General features: G+C 38.9%; 1 protein-coding gene across 7 annotated transcripts in view; it reads right to left on the bottom strand.

Annotated features, from left to right (window-relative positions):
• Positions 1-18,210, bottom strand: part of SPATS2L (spermatogenesis associated serine rich 2 like) — a 143,821-nt gene that overhangs the window by 31,638 nt on the left and 93,973 nt on the right. For all 7 annotated transcript variants that reach the window (XM_085066119.1, XM_085066120.1, XM_085066122.1 and 4 more), the window contains one exon: positions 9,773-9,834. In XM_085066119.1, coding sequence (XP_084922245.1) covers positions 9,773-9,811 — 39 coding nt within the window. In that variant the 5' untranslated portion in view covers positions 9,812-9,834. The remainder of the gene's footprint in view (positions 1-9,772; positions 9,835-18,210) is intronic.

Below are 18,210 nucleotides of genomic sequence, written 5' to 3'. Positions count from 1 at the left end.
CTCAACATAATTTCAGTTTGCTGTTCCATATACAAGTGACCAGGAAGCTTGTGTAACAAAATCCTGAGCAAAGGACATGGGATGGCAAATGCTTCCTTCAGGAAACTGCTGATAGATGAGGTGTTACACCCACTGATGACGCTGGCACGCCATGCTTAAATTTCACAGCATTTGCTATTGCTGTATTGTAAGTATCTACTGATACCAAACGGAATTCAACACATGATGTTTTAACAAAATATTCCTACTAGAATCACATTGATCTTTTATTTTCTCAGCCCTATGTACTACAGCTGAAAGCAAATAGTTACCTGAAACTTTGTTGCTATTTTATTTTAATGCTATAGAAGTTTTACTAGATCAGACCAAAATAAAAGCATTTAAACATAATTAGCAAAACAAAAGCCTATGATAGTACTCTGAAAAAAATGAAAGACTCTGCCAAACCAGTTTAGCTGTTCCAAATTAGCTTTCTGAGCTTCTGTGTCAAGATATGCAGCATGTATTTGTAATCAAAAACTTGTTATTGTTCTGCAAATGTTAATCTGGCACCCTCCTTTGTCATCTTTCTGTGGGAATACATCCTTAATTAAGGTGTAGCTGCATTTACTGCATTCCAATGTCATCATGCTAATTGTGAAGCAGTGTGATCTTTTTATTGTACTGTAAAATATAACTCTGAAAAAGTAATATGTGAAGACAGAGTTGTTTAAGGGAGCTAGAGGCTGGCTCACATGGCAAAAGCATTCACACTGCCTTGTCTTAGCTGTCCAGTTAGATGCTGAAGAATAATCTTTATGGAGTCTCCATCAATGGAGATATGAGAAGGTGACTGAGAACACTTAAGTACTCAGATTTGACCAAAAAAATAATATTTTGCTGTAGTTTGTTCATTCCACTCCTCAAACAGTTTCCTCATCCTGTATACTACCAGGAATCATGCCAGGTTCTCTCAAAGCACAGTGACGAATGGCTCAGATTCCTGATGCCTGCTGAACTCAGCTTCAGAACTGCAAAGGACTGACACTTGGCTTCAGCACACAATGTTAGTACAGCTACTTAGGATGATTTACTCTGCTCCTGCCCATCATCCCATCACACCCCTCTCTGCAGCTTCGCATTTGCCCACAACACCTTTCAGGTAGCAAGTCTAGCCTTGGGCAGCCCAGGCCAAAATTGTAATTTAGAAGTCAGTGGAGTTAAAGTGCTTGTCTGCTTCCCAAGAACCCTTTCTCAAAGGCTCTATCTCATAGTCTGTCTCGTATTGCCACGGTACGACTGAACCAGATGTGCCCACAAGCTCAGTCCCCAGCCAACAGAGGCTGCTTTGGAATATCTACTCAGCATGGGTAACGTTATGTTGAAGTACATACAGACTAGGCTGACAAGTGGACTGCTTGAACCAGAGGCTGTTGTTGCCAGAAACTATCCTGAAAATCCCCTGTCTGCTCAAGTTTCTCTCTTCAGCTGACGTGTATGCATGGGGAAGGAAGTAATGAGTATAGCTCTCTGCTATGTACTGCAGGCAGCCAAGTGAAAACTAACTCAAATCAATAGGATGTGAAGAGAAAGCACTGGAAAAGGAGTTAATTAATCCAGTGATTATGGGCACAGGCATGCTATTTACTGATAAACCTGCAAAAAGTGTGAACTGAGCTGGTTCCATAATAAAAGTTGGCAAAGACACAAAGAGCAGGCCACAAGCTGAAGTCCATTTTATGTTCAATCTGGTAGCTCCCAAACATTTTCACCATGTGGATTACATCTTCATATTCACACAAAAAACTCCCCTCTTCTTTCACAATCATGTGGATCATCTCTCTGCCTACTCAAAATTGCATAATCTCCTTGTGGTAACTGCTTACAGGAAAAGTAGTAAAATAAATATCTGAAGTATTCTAACCAACTTTAAATATAAGCATAGGGATTTCATATGGCTTCTAGGTCCTACTTTGCTATGAAATGTCTGCAAGTCTCAAGAAGCATCTGGAAACAACCTAGTGAGGCTAAGACCTCATTTGGATCAGGCAACTCACCACACAGTGCAGTTTGGAAACTTCTTAAAGACAAGAAGAACATCTGTGGGGTGGAGAACATTGACACAAAACAACTCAACCAAGCAAGATTATGTTTTAGACTACAAAAATCAACGGAAGACTTCCTATTTGCACTGTGTGGTCTTTGTTAAAAATTTTTGATTACAGAAAAACCAGAATTAAAAGCTTCATCTAACAACTATTACAATTAAATACAAAAAAGTTATGGAAACATTTTAATTGTGGAGAAAACCCAAAACAACCAAGATGATGATTAAGAAAAATACTCAACAGTACAGAGAAAAGAAATTAAGCATGACAACACTGTGGACACAGTCCTGGTTTAGCTGGACTACAAAAAAATTTGATTTAGGGAATATATTGTAAAGTTCAACAGTTCTACTGCCAAAACCCAACAATATTTTTTGTTGACTGTTGTACAAAATTACATTTGTTTATCTTTCTATTTGGAAAATATAAAAAAAATGACACATTTAATGAAAGAATTCCTCAGGAAAAGAGTATCAGATTGCAAAGGAAAACATCCAAGACCTAGGAAATCCCAAATCAGAAGTTGCTTAGACTTTTTTAATCTGCTTCTCTTGTGTATGCTGAGATACCCAGGATACCTACAAGTTAGTGTTTCTCCTTTCCATATTTGTGCAGTGATTTATGTGGGTGAGAAGATAAAAACTAAAATTTGCAACCAATAGGATATGACAATATTAATACACACACACACATATATGAAACCATCTCAGTTCAGAAACAACAAAAGCAGATATAACCCCATAATTCCAACAGAGCAGAGACCCCAAAAGGTTTTGTTCTGAAACAAAGTATTTTTTCTTGTAAATTTTTAGGAACAGAATGGAATTTCAAAGACAAAGATCTGCATGCCAGACCATCAGGTCTACATCATATGCATTGTTTGACCAATGTTTTAACCCAGAATACACTGGAACTGTTGTACACAGGCAATGAAAAAGTCAGCAATTTCTGGACAGAAATTACTGACACAAAGACTCAAATTGTGACCTGACAATGTATCTGGGAGGAGGACAAGGTATGTGAAGGGAAGCCACGCTATATGACAGCCTGCACCTAGAAATACAAATTCGAAGGCCCCTGATATTCCACCCCTTAGTCCTTTAACCCTGATTTCAAATATATGTGCAGGTTTCTATGTCTGAAGCTCAGCTCTGTCCCCTCCTGCAAAATGTGTCTCATTTGTTTCTGGAAAGGGACCTAGTAGTACAAAAGAGAAAACCAAAGGGAGGGATAGGAAACTTCCTGACAGCACAAGCCTAATACAAATGCACTTCTCCAGCTGTAGGTCATAAGAGACCTAACACACACTGAGATGAACAGACACATAGCAAAGCTCCAGGAATGCTTGACAAATACATGATGACAAGGTGCACTTACACTGAAGGGCTCAATGTGAGCAGGGTCTAGGCAGTCCAGGTATGTTGGCTCTTCTCTGGTTCACCTGCTAGCTGAGGTGATAAAACAGCCCTTGTGCTAGTACAGCTATACATCTGACCTGCATACAAGCCTCCAGTTGTTAGAGAGAAGTCCACCATTTCCCAATCCAAAAAACTGTATAGAGCTCATTTTTATTACAGGTGTGACAGGATGATTCCAGGGCAGGAGGTAATTCCTACCTTTCTCTCGCTAAACTTATAGTCCTCAAACTCACCAAGAACATCCATCTTCTCAATATGTAAGCAAAAGATTATGCAACTAGAATTACCTGATATTTATGACTTCTCATCAGCAAATTCCTTTAAAAAATACTTAGCATCCTAAAGGATGAAAGAAAGCACCACAGCAAAAGAATCTCTTACCATGCAATGGTACTGCACTAATGCCAGTCTGAAAAAGCTAACTCAACAGTCTACTTTATTAGATTTCCATATATGTGGGAGAAAACTTTTTTCCGTACTAACTGAAACCTGATCACAGGAGAAATCACATTACCAGACAGACTACAAGGAAGTCAATTATTTTAATGATTTCGTTAAACATCCTGTTTTTGTCCAGTGTAGATTCCCAGTGAACTTCTGTCATCATCTGGATGCTAGACAGCATTCCAGGACACCAAGAGAATTCAGTAACATACCTTCAGAACCACAACTAATTAATGCTATTAATATCAGCATGAGTTGAGAATCTGTCACTGACAGTAGTTAAATTCCTGGGCTTTCTTTCCCTCCTGCAGCCTAACAGGCAAGCACATTACTTTGTTTACTACCAAGAAAACTTTCTCAGAATTTCAGCTTACAAAAGCTACTTTAAAGCAATCACAGATCTAAAACATAAAGCTGTGATCTTGAAAACAACTGTGTACACTCAAGAACATGAAAGACAGAACCCAGGTCCAGCTCCATTTAAACCCACAATCCAGAGCTCACGTCCTGCTGCTAATGCTTGCTGCAATTTGAGCCAGACTGTGTCTCATCAAGAGAATTCCACAGTCATGAGGATGTTTTTATCTGTCTCTTACAGAAAATGTTGAAGACTGCCCAGAATTAGTATCAAAAGTGAAAAAGGTTTTAAATCCCCTCAAATAAGCTTCTATCTCACAATAAAATCCATAAACACTATTTTTCTATGATTACTGTTAAACATCTCACTTGGGGCAAATTTTTGACTTGCCTAAAAAAAATTATTTTAATCAGTAACTGGTTACCTCTGAGGAATATAGTACACAGGAAAGGATAGTGAGTTCTACCCTCTCATGGTAGCTTACTCAAAGTCCTCACCAACACCCATCTCACAAGACTTTCCTGGTAAATCAAGCTCAAAAAGAAACAGAGTCTGCCTGGAAGTTGTGACACCAGATTACCTATTCCACATGCAGAACCAAGCTGACAGTGCTGTGTATTCCTCTAAGTCCTTTACGTTCTCTGTCAAGTTTCAAATGGTTCCCAGGCAACTCTAACAACATGGACTCAATCACTGCCTGTTTGCTGCTCTGCTCCATCTGGTCCCCCTTGGCATCATCTCAAAGAGGATGTTTCTGGTGAATAAGTAACATATCCGGGGTTCAGAGAGTTTGTTTATGTATTTCTGACATAGTGACAAATTAAACTTCTTTGCTGAAAGCTCACGGCTGTTCTGAAACCCCTGAACACAGCTGCTCTAATCCCCTTGAAGTAAGTTACTATTATGGTCACTTAGAAATATTCTTATTTATGCTTGGTTAGAAAAACTAAAGGAGATTCACCCTCACTTTGCTCTAAAGGCTAAGATCAACAGGTTTTCTTTTAGCTAGAAACTAAATTAATTTCTAAGTATGGTTATCAATGAACACAGACATTTCCTACTTTGTTTTTACTGCATGTCAGTAGCAAATTTTTATGGACACATACACATCACTCAACTACATTACACCTTCAATTCCTCCCAAATCCTGCAAGTGAAGCAGGGAAGGAGGGCTGCCTGCAGAACACTGCTGGTTTTGATAATTGAAGAATTTAGCATTAGCAGATGTCCTGGCTACATTAAGCAAGAAAATGCATTTTAAAACCACTTCATGGCAGAATTTTTTTAAAGGTTTCAAATTTCTACACAAACGTATTTCACGAATACAATTTGACTTGGTTGCATTAAGAGGCTATTTCTTATACTGGAGACATTTTTCCAGAAGCTAAGTTCATCCTGACAAACTGAACAAGTATTGCTAATACCGCCTTTGAGCAAAGTGACAGTTTTGATCAGGTCTGTGCCTCTCTTTTTGCTAATATGATCTGTGCATCACCCTGATATTTTCCAATCACTTTTTCCTAGTAAGCCCTAAAAAAATTCTACTTGTTGCAGTAAATTTCTTTAGGCATTTGTCTAAAGATTGTAATGGATTTATTATTTCACCCTTATCCATCAGATAGAAAGCCAGACATTCTAGTATGTTTTCAGGATTCCTGAAAAGTTTGGCTTAGTAAGAGCTGTTCTGCTTGAGTGATGACAGCACCATTTACAGACTTGAGTCTGTGATATCCTTAACTCACGTTAAACGGCTCATCAAGTGACAAAAGTGTATTTTGATCAACTTTTCTGGTCCTTGAACAGTCCATCTATTTCAACACATGGTCAAAGAACAGCTGCAGAGGTCAACTTTAAGGAGAATGTAAAATCACAGATTGGAAACTATCTGCTTTTGTAATGTATGATTTTAAATTTACATGCTACTTCCATTCCCTCCACTCTGAATCCTACTCTTTCCTTGCATGCTGACTGTTGCCTATGAAAACCACATTTATGGTGTAATGCAAACAAAACTGTGAAATCTCCAAAATCACATCTGAATAAAATTTCCTTCGTGCAGTGCTGCCCATCTGCTCCTCCAGCTCTGACACTTGAAGAGACAAATGAGAAAGCAAGCCTTTCAGGAGAACTTCAGCAAAACTTCACTCCTAACAGAATCTCAAAAGGAGAATTTTCATCTGAATGAGTTTTTTGCTAATTCCAGCTGACAGCAGATCTCACTTGTTCAAACATGTTCAGACACACAGTAAATTAAAAAAAGAAAAAAGATGGGCCCAAAAGCAAGTCCTGAAGTTTAAACAATTCCTGATATTTCTTTGGATCAAAACCAAAGTCACATGCCAGAGCTGAATGGTTATCCTGGGGAGTGCCTGATATTCACTCTTGTCTTGTTAAACTAAGAGGGCCTAATTGTTGCAGAAGACAATACATCACTTGTATTCCTCACTCCAATTGCTTCTTCTTTGGAAGCCTTGTAATTCAGAATCTCAGCACCTCTTCTGGTGATGTACCAGGTTAATGCTTGAATACCTCCTTTGATTTTATGGATTTTGGATGTCAGCCAATGAGTTTGGCTCATTTTATCCTTTAATCCAGTGAACTTTTGTGCATATGATCTGAACTATGTATAACACTCAGTCTCTGAAAATCCTGACACAAAAAATAAGTCCTTACTTATCCTGTATTTTCAGGACAGAGATGAGTGTTATCAGAGGCAAGAGGGAGAGCTGGCATAGTGAAGGAAGAGTACAGCAAGGGTCAGGGCAGACAGAATTATTCTGAGAGAGATCCTGATGGTAAACTTCTTATACTAGTTATGCAGGCAATTAATGACCTTTGTGTCTGCTGAAATGCAGAACTTAGGTTATTCCAGAAAATCTGTAGGTTATATGCATGAAAATATGGTAATTGAAACAGTCCTGGCTACTCCACAAGAGTATCACAGCTGCAGGAATCTCTGCCAACTATGGAAACTTCCATTAGCCTTCCTAACATCACAGGCCAACATTTATATAAATCTCCTGGGGGAGAAAAAAGAAGATATAAAATAGAATGCTTAACCTATTGACTTTATGAACTATTTCAGCTGCAATGCAAAGAATGAATTATACAAGTATCACTACCAAAGTAGAATTCTCTTATGACTCAAATTCAGGGGTGGGGTTTACAGAGTCTGGGTGTGAGTGTAATGCCCAAAATGTCCACCTTGGCCTCACATCACTTTAAAAACAGTAGCAGAGGTTTTACTTTCTTGAATAACTAGAAGCTGATCATGGAGAGAGGACAGAGAAAGGTCACCACTGAAAAAACCCCAAACAACACCCCCCCCCACCCCATCCTAAAAAAAATCCCAAACCCACAAATCTGCATGGGATCTGCACTACATTTTTGTCACAGTGAAACAACCTTCAATTTAAGGAGAAACTTGTGTGCTACTTTTGCAGAAACTCATACGAGTAAGTATTTGTGTGCAGATGTGCAGCTCCTTTGGCTTCATGCAAGCCCTAGCAGGATCAAAGTTTTAAGTACATTAGGATCTGCAAGCACTAAGACAGAAGAAAGGGAGAGCTGGAAAGGAACTGTATTCTATTCTGTTCTTTTAAGCAAGGCCTGCTTGTATTTACATTGATGGCAACAGATTTGTGGAGCTCAGCAGAAGTATTATATTTATAAACCTTGGTTTTCTTACCCAGAAATACTGCCTTCCAAAAGGTGGATAAAAATAAACATGTTGTGTAGCATGACCATGTAAGCTGTGTAAGCTTTCTAAGTGAGAAAGGGATGTGATTTTGACTCTCTTACCAGCACACTGTAAATATGTCTGCTTTTCAAACATGCAAATTAAATCCTTATGTTTTAGCAGTTTATGTACAAATATAATCAAAGGCAACTCAGCAGGACTTATTTGTTCAACTCCTCATATTTCTAGTGTATCACTCAAAGGATTCTAAAGTGACAATCACTTTATAGTTACTCAGTTTGTTGCTGACCACACTATAAACCAAATACGAGATACCAAATGGAGCCACTGCAATCCTGTTTTAAAACAAGACAGACTTGTCCAGGTGCAACAGCTCACTGACCACAACGCCTTCTCTGCTGATGTAGACTGCATGAGGCTTATGCTGCTTGGTCACTAACACTTTATTTAGTAGGTTATTAACCTCTATTTTCCAGAATAAAATCCAGTGATTTTGCAAAAGAATTTCAATTGCTATTAAACTAAGTTTTCAATTTGGCATAGGGATTTAGTGGCACTAAATACTGATGGAAGGTACATGAATAAAGAGTGGAACAATTTGTAACAGAATGTATTGACCCATGTATGCCTTAAAATGCATACGCTCAAACATTTGATTTTGGACACTCCTAGCAAATATCACACTTGGAATAGCAGATATCTAGTGTGAATAAAAGTCTGTTGCAGTTCTTCATTCTTAAACTCACAAAAGACAAACACGATTTGTAAAATCCTGAACTTGTAAAACTGACTTAAATAAAAAATTTCAAGCTACACAGTGAATATGTAGGACTCCAATTGATTTACTGAGCTGTATTTTGAGAATTACTGTAGTTTACCTTTGAGCACTCTGGCACCAGGGAAAAAGATTTTATGACATTACTTTGTATTGCAAAATCATCATACTACTCAATTTTAAAACCCTGTGCTGTTATTATGGACTAAGGAAGACATTAATCACAAAACCAGAGATTCATATTGACATGCAAATCCTCAAGCACAAAGAGCAATTGAGATGTTAACAACAAATATAAGGTAAAACTACTCAAAAACCAGGCACCTGGGCAGTGCAACAGGTAAGGAACTGTTTCCCATAAGCAGATACAGAGCAAAAGAAGTTCTGTGGTTAGATTGGCTCTTCACAATCTGTCTGCTGGGAGTCACAAAAGATCTCCTGACCTACCTCATATCCTAATTAGCTTTAGGTCCTTTACTGCTCCTCAAAGGGTGATAAGGCTCTAGCTCTAGCCAAGGATATGGAGAAGACTCACTCAAGCAAATGGAATGCAATTAAAAGCAGACATAATTTCATAGGAAGAAGTAATCTGCTCTTTTCAGGTCCTGCACTTTTAGGAATTGCTTTAAGTACTACAGGTGTAAGATTTTCGGGCAGAAAAATTATTTTGTAAAGGGCATGTTTCTTCAGTGGTTGCGCTTTGTACAGCACCAATCATCCTACAGTGTTATTCTCAGCATCAGTGTGCACAGGAATTACAAAGGAATAAGAGAAGACTAGCTGACAAAACAGTCTCTCTGCAAAAAAAACCAAAAATGCTTCTCTTCAAGCAAGATTCAGATTAGTCCTATCACTACCTGTCTGTGTACTTAACTTCATGCACAGAGTCAATACATATTAAAGTTCAGTATGTGAGCATACTGAAAGAGCAGAAAGGAAATATGTATGCAAATATATTTTGGTTTGCATTGCACTGTTACTTGAACCTACCTTTTCCTTGATATTTACAGGAGAATTGACTTCTGCCATCTCTGTTCAGGGGAGAGTAGTGTCTGTGAAATGAAAAAAAAAAAAATCAGAGATTAATTTGGAGGTTTTAGTCCCAACCTGTCAAAACTACACCTGTAATGACTAATTTCATATGCTTACCTATAAGCATTAGAGAAACATGAGAACACAATGTCCTGCACAACAGTGCTCAATCTTGCCAATAGGCAAAGCTAGTCTAGATTTCATACTTTCCCCAGGTTATTTCTGCAAGCACATTTAAAAATGCCTTATAGCTATGACTCTGGATAGAAGGCGTATCACACTTCTCCCAGCCATGTCTTTCAGACCCTGTTCTGAGGCTGTAAAGAGCAGGAATACCTTAGATGAACTCAATGGCTCCTGTTTTCTTATTCACCAGCATCCTCAGCTTTTGCCAAAAGAATTTATCAATCAACACAGTCCTAAAAAGCTAAATGTGCCAGGAGGTTGGGCTGATAAGCACTGCATGGCTGTTTGTTGTTTTGGCTTTTTTTTTAAATTCAAAACTAATTCAAAGGATTTAGTTACACAGCTCCTACTGAAGCTAACAGGGTCTGTAGAGTTAAATCTCTAAGTCTTCTCTGAAAACTTGGGCACATGAATGGAATTTGCATGTGATTAAGAAACCCTGCAATATGCCTTCTATTTCCAGTTATGTGGCTGGGTAAGTGAGAGACACTATCATGTGATGAAGAGTCAACACAGAAAAAGGAGTCCCATCGCCTAATCTTGCCTCCATCAAAACCACCTGTCTTAAACTTCGCAAAGGAACAGACCTGAATCTTCACATTTTAAAATTAAATCCACAAAGAATTACAGCAAAGACTAAGCCAAATAGAATACAAGCTTGGTTTGGTCATTCTTTTTAACTCTATTGTACACTGATAAAAAGGTGTAGGTGTAGATATAGGAGAATGAACCCTTAAGTTCCTTCTAAGTTTTTAAGTTGAAACACCTCCTTTTCCCCATTTGAGCACTTGCTATGTGGACTGATAGTGTTCTGAAGTGTTCCAAGACTGAAGTGTTCCAAAAATTCTTCTAAATCTCTTTTAATGCCCTTAAAAATCCTCCATTAACTCCTTCTTTGAAACACCGAAGTTCAGTAGGGTTCATACTCCAAAAATTAAGCACTTCTCTTACAGTATCTACTGACATTTAAATATTATAATTAAATTCTGTATGCACCCATTTTCTGACTAAAGAGATGAGAGTCAAGGAAGCATATAGGGAAGAGATAATAGGATGAAGAAAAGGAAGTTAATTCGAGTTTTGGTCTGATGAAGAGCCAAAAGAGAAAAGTAACCATTTCCATTGCCAGCTATTAAAAAGACATGCTTGAAATGCGTAAGGTTGCTCGTGATATCTCCATTTTACTGTAACGTGAACAGATGCTCTATTAGAACTCAAATACCTTTTGCCTGTATTAAGTCAGTGGCTCAAATGCTTGGCCAAGACTGGAGTCTCACTATGTTTGATAAGACTTCTTGCCAACCGGGCCACTGTGTCACTCTGAAGGCTTTACTATCTACAGGTATCTCACAGTGGAAGATTCCCCTCCCTGCCCCTCCTTCCACAAGAATGAAAGAGCTCAAATCAGTTTCTTTGTCAAGCCCACCCAAAGGCTAAAAGCAGAATTAAAAACATCTGGATAGAGCAGGCAGGAAGATCACACAGAATATAAGTTCAGGGCAATTTCATTTCCAATATTTAGTGTGTTCCAATAACAAAAGAAAGGTGTTGAGAAATGCTTGTAGTTTGTAGTCCCTAGACAACATTTTTTTAATGTACTTTTTGTCTTTTGCTGTCAGCTATTTCTCAAGCCAAAGGGGTAAAGAACATGAGATACAGAAAATCAAATTTCCCATGCATTCTGGAAAAGTCAACTGAAAACTGTTCCTGAAGAACCAAAAACACAACACAGAAACAAGCTCAATAAGAGTTGGAGCTAACAAACTCTTCTGGCCTTAAAAGATTATTAATCTATAAAAACCAATAAGTAATGGGAAAAGATCTTTGTCACTTTAAATACTTGGGTTTTTTTTCAACATATATGTTACCAATTTTGTACCAATATTGCACATTTTAAAACTGCATCTTGTATGTAGCAAATTAATCCAAATAACACTTTGTGAAAGCCCCATGCCTCTCAACTAATGTTTCTTCAAAGATATTAGCTAATAATTCTTCAAAGTTAAATTAATTTGATGATTAAACCCTACAACGTAACCAATTCTACTCTTTGTAGCAACGCTCTGACTTGGTATAAAACCAGACATAAAAACTTCATTCAACACCTTGCCAGATTTGATTTGCCTCTTTTTTGCTGTACACTGCAGGTGTTACTATGATTATAGCCTTCCACCAATAAATGTGGTGCTGATTCAGCTAGCTTGCAACTGCAAGCTGTTTCAGAAAGACCTGGCATGCCACACAAAACATACCCTCTGCTTCTTTCTTCTTTTCTCTTTTTTCTTTTTCTTTTAAGATAAAGAACTAGGAGGACATCAGCTTTTACAAATGGACCCATTCCTCAACGCTTCACACTCTTCATTAATATGCATATTACAACTGTCAAAATGAAGATGCTAAAACTGAGTTGGAGCTATTTTTCATTCACCTTCTCCAAGGACGGATAATTGAAATAACATGCATAAAACACTTGCTCGTTTATATAACTCAGACCAGCACTGCTTGTTACATAAAATACAGATGATACATTAAAAAGAAAATGTCAATGCTGCACTAATTTTTAAAAGAATCATCCTTTATGGCTATACTTAATAGCTTACAAATTTAATTTTCTCATTGTAGCACCAACTGATTTATTGACTTAACTAGTGTTTTTTCTCGGATGTTATTTTAATTTTAGTATTGAGCAATTACTTAGCTCCTAATCCTGTGGCAAATGACTACAGCACCTCCATAATTTTATGAACCAAATAGTCCCACTGAAGTTCACAAGATGTATCTCCAGGCTTGGATCTAAATTTGCACTGCTCCATTCTCATCCTGAATTCTTCAGAGAAGCTTCTTTCTCTGCAAGTTGTGGAACATTAAAATAGGACCCTCAGCTGAGCCCTAAAGACACCTAAAGCCAGTGGAGAGCAACACTTTACATGTCACCAACAGCATGCACTCAACAGAAGGTTTGGAGAAAGATCTTTGACATAAGATTTTCTGCACTGGCCAAGATTAAGTTAACACAAGTACTAAATTTAAAATGCACAGAACATACTGTATATGAGAGATCCCCAGCTCCAATGTCAGCTTACATGCTTTGTCTTTCTCCACATTTCTTGCTTTTACTTGTGCTCCTGAAATGTCACTGTGTATCACGCCAACAGACTTGCAAGAAAAAGAAATGAAGGAAAAAGCCCCCAACAAACTACAAAATCCCTTATATAAATGGGTCATTAATTTCTGATACAAATTTCCAAATGCGCTACCTGGAGCAGGAGATCATTCTGTTTCTCATTACATCCTGACCTCAAATACTGACAGGGTGTTTTTTTCTAAACCTATTACACACTTCCAAACGAGACATTTCACTTGCCTTGTAAAAAAAAATCATTTCAATAGCATTCAAGGCAATGCTGCAGAGAAGACTGGACTACTTTTGGCAGAGTTTTGCTTCTGCCCCCTACCAAATGAAGCAATTCATATCAGTCTATGCTGGTTTAAACTACCATGAACCTGAACCAGGGCATCCACAGTGCTGGCACATGCTCTGTCCTGCAGACCTTAACTGTAAGCAGCAATGTCCAGCAGGCAGGCAGTTACAGGAACAGCCTTTAACCACTGCAGAAAAATATATCAGAGCTCACCTGTCACAGCCTAAAGTATGTGGCTGCTTGCCCAGCTTTACTGAAGTTTCCTTTCTGTCTCCAAGCAGCTGTGAAATCCCACTGCTTCTGTGTTAGACTTCCAAAGAATTCCCACCACCATCCCACTGGTACCAGCATCAGAGGTGTTTGGCCCACAGACACCTTCCAGCCTGCCAGAGCCTTGGCTAAAGCTGACAAACACTCCATTCTATACAACATTAGGGATGGGTGGGATTGCCTGCATCTCAAGCACCAATGCATCACAACAGTAACAACTCTGTGTCTTGCCACTGCTGCAAAACCTGGCACATGTAAATTTCAGACCTCAAAACTCTGCCAGAAAAAGATGAGACATGCTCCCCATGTCCTAACAAAAACAAAAAAATCTCCTTGCAAATACACAGGGAGGAAAAGCAGTTTATGAAAGTGTAAGGGCTGCCAGAAAGATACAGTTTGTGCAAATACCCTGTCACAGTAAACTGTATCAGAGTGGAGACTGTGTGTGACACCTGCTCCACTAGTTCACACATCTGAAGATGCAACTTTGGCAATGGGATCAGAAAATTCCCCATTAAACAGCATATAATCTGATGTTGGGAGGATCTCCCATCGGTAGGCTTATGGATGAATGTTTTTCTACACCCCAAAAAATGTCATAGTTCTTCATCTGCCCACTGCAACTGTTTCCTTTTATAAGGAAACACCACCCCAGCAAAACAAGAGTCCCAGTCTAACTGACTTGACCCTTGCCAATGCTTCTCAAATCCCAGTCACTGAGTGAGCTTTCTCTATTAATAGAGAAACTAGAGTTTACAATTTTGTCACTCAAATTTGTTCATTAAGTAGAAAAACACTAGAATATGAATTTTAATTATTTTCTATTTTTAATTATGGATCATTTTCTCATTTCCAAATAGTTCAGTCAAGATTCTCCAGCTTCAAAAAGCTAGACAGGTATGGGCAGAAGAAAGAAATCACAATTTTAGAGGAACTTCAAATAACAAGAAAATAAAAAGCTAAGTACCTGTGCCGGTTTTGGCTGGGATTGAGCTAATTTTCCTCACAGTAGCTATAACACAGGCATGTTGTAGTTACTGCCAGCATTACTTACACAGCATCAAGATCTTTTCTGCCTCTCACCCCACCCCACCAGCGAGGAGCACCAGAAATTGGGAGGGGACGCAGCCCAGACAGCTGACCAAAGGGATGTTCCATATCATATGATGTCATGCTCAGCATACAAAGCTCTGCCACTCAAAGCTCACTCCCATGGGGAGCGAGTGAATGAGCAGCTGTGGTGGTGCTTAGTTGCTGGCTGGGATTAAACCATGACAGTATCTAATGAGATTGTAGCAGCCTGCACTATGCTTTCATCTTCTCCATTTCTACTCTCTCTACAGAATTACATCTCATTTTCAAATGGGATTCATATCCATCCATATATATTATATTACACTGCCTTGCCTGCAGACTTCCACATGTCCCAGGTAGAAGCAAAACCAGCAGAATCAGAGACACATGGCCTCCATTTCACATTTGACTTTGATTTTTGTTATAAAGAAATGCTACTAGAGAACTGCAGATGAAGCCTGAGATGAACACACTTTTTCTGATGCAATTTTAAGCTAATACTCTTGCATCAGAAAGACTGAAAAAACTCCAAGAGTGAGATTCCAAAATTCAAGTATTTTAGAAAGGAATTATTTTGGTTTTCACACAGATTTTATTTAAATAGCAGAAAAAAATAATTAGGTCAAAGGTTAAATGAGCAAACATTAGCATGCATATGACTGCTAGTTACAACAATTAGCGCCCTTAGTGGTACACAAAGCCCTGCCACTGATTGTCAAACTGCAAGAAATAGCAAGATTTAGACATTTGTCTTCAGTATCTTGAGATTAGCAATGGCTATGGTTTTCTATTTGCTGTAGTCTAGTGTCTAAAGATAAGCATAACTTAAAAAACAAATGCATAAACATAACCAGAGTCAGGAGCATCTAGGCTGTATTAACAAGTGTCCTCACAGCTGTCCTTTCAGCCTTTTGTGTAATTAGAAATGAACACACCTAATAAAACCAACATGAAATGTTATTAATACAGAACTGGTATTTTCCACTACTGTTTTTGTCTTTCTAAAGACTGCATGCAGAAATTTTCTATCCACCCCATTATTTTGTATTTCCTGGTTTTCTGAAGTTTGATATTAGCCACTTCAAACTAGTTAAGTACCTTGGGTTAAGTTTCATGGCATCTGAGGCCTTTAAAATCCTTTCCTTCAAATGCCTGCATAAATGTATGTATGGGAGTGCACACACATTCCAGACTTTCCCCATTTGTGGAGTCCAGTCCCACTACCATCCCTGGTCACGCTTGTCTCAATCACAGAATGCAGCTGTTGCCTCTGCATTCTCCCTTCTGCTCAGCTATTGCAGCCAGATTCTCTCTCTACTGGTCACCACACTCTGCCTGAAACCTATTGGCTGCAGATCTGGAAACAGGATGCAGGAAATAAAATGTCTCACTGATTCCACATGTAGCTCTGGATTCCTACAAAAAAGAGGCTTATGCTCTCCCATTGTTTATCACCTCCTCCTGAGGATTTCTGAAATGCCTGACTACACAGTCTGAGGAAGAAGCTGATGTCTCACATCTTCAGCCTTGCAGGCTGCTCACTTTGAAATGGGCAGTAAGGGGTAAAGCTTTGGAAAAAGTGCAGTGGTGCATCAGGAACTCAGTTATGCTATTTCAAATTATAAAGTCCGTATCTGAGAGAACCACATATCCACTAAAAAGAAAAAAGGGACAGAGGTGAGAGTGTGATATGTGAGGGAGGACAGGCCTTAGCACCTGGGTCAGTGTCCTGTCTTCTATCCTCCTCAGATTTCTGCCTAGGGCAGGAACAGCTCTAAGCAGGTACCACAGACACACTGTGATGTCCAGTCAGTCTTGCAACAAAATAGTTAGGCACCAGAAAGTCCTGTAGCTCATTCTGATAAAACCCACTGCTCTTTGACCTTGTTATGCTCTGCTCTTCCTAAGCAGAGATGGTACTATTCATGTAACCCAGGGAGAGCCTGTGCTTCTCCTCTCATCAGATGACTTGCTTCCCCCTCCCAGTTCCAGTGTGTGAGAAGCCAGACCACTACATATGTGGGCTCCACAGGCATCTGTGTTTTCACACAGAGAAGTGGTGTGTGAGGGATCCTCAGGTCCTCCCTGCACTTGGTGTTGCAGCTCCACCGTATGAGAATCCTGCCCAGGAATGCTGTAGCCCTTAGATTAAGAGAGGGTCAAAAGAAAGCTACCTTGACTGGCATCTTCCTCAAACCTCATTAATATTTCATCCAAACAGTTTACAAGCATTCAGTAATATAATCATATCTTTTGATACAGACAGCACAAAAGATTCTGGCTGGATTTTCTGTTGCTGGTCCACAGTCAACAACTCACCCTTGGTTACAAGCAAGGCTGCTTGCAAACCCTCGTCCCATACATTCGTTGAATGCTTTGTCTGTGCTATCGAAGCTAAGCTCTTCTTTAACACAAGTTTCAGTGTGGCTGCCCCAGAAGATTGGTGTCACTGTGTGAGCTGGTGTTCACTCATGACAAGTGACTGACACCCTCTAGAAGTGACCACCTCAGAGACCTGAAGGATAACAACTTGTTACCTCTGTAGAATATAGCTCAGGCCGAGAAGGATCCAAAAGAGCAGTTTACATTTAGGTCATTAACACCATCCTGCCCCTGAGCAATGGAGATCAATTTAAAAAGCACATAAAAATGTATAAAGAAAGGCGTGCTCTGCACTGTTTACAGCAACTTAGTGGAATGAAGAATAGAGCCACAGGAGAGGACATATGCAAGTCCTTGTGTAGAGCTATGTATCCATGTTTCAACAGACAGGTACCAGAACAAAGTAAATACTCTGTAACTGCTGACATATATACATATGTGTATGCGTATGTGTAGGCAGGCACATACACACACAAAGATGAATAAAATGCTTTATGAAATAATCACACTTTAAAGCAAAATAAATTTGAAAATAAACTAAGTACCATTATTAAAAAAAAAAACAAAAGAACAACAAAACATTCTAAACATCGAAAAATGTCCCCAAAACACATGTGACAACACATTTCTTAAAAAACCCCTAGGAATTCAGATTCAAAAACTGTCAAATTTCTGGAAGGGAGTCTTGTTGCACAGCAACAGGCTTTTCCATGATAGGGTATTTTACAGGATAGAAGAGCTGTTTCCTAGTGCACATTCAAGAAACTTAGGCACAACCTCTGAATATTCCTCCCACCCTCTTTCCATACTGATTAGTAGCCAAACATTTGTTTTCAAGCCACACAGTTTCTGAAATTGTACAACTTGCCATGTGAAGCAGTGAGTCAGTAATCTGAAGCCAACAGTTTCCCACCTAAATTGTACACATCATGTGTTTGAACTCCCTATCCAGTTGGTTTTGTCACCTGAAAAACTATCAAATATACCACTAAAAGTATATGAGTGCTCAAATGCACATGTAGTTCACAACTGAGGTGACAGCACTTCCTATTGCTCTTCTTT

Source organism: Lichenostomus cassidix, chromosome 7, assembly GCF_008360975.1.
Source record: "Lichenostomus cassidix isolate B80296 chromosome 7, HeHo_3.0, whole genome shotgun sequence".
NCBI lineage: Eukaryota > Metazoa > Chordata > Aves > Passeriformes > Meliphagidae > Lichenostomus > Lichenostomus cassidix.
The sequence above is the reverse complement of the archived record's forward strand: the minus strand, read 5'-3'. Positions and strand labels throughout refer to the sequence as shown.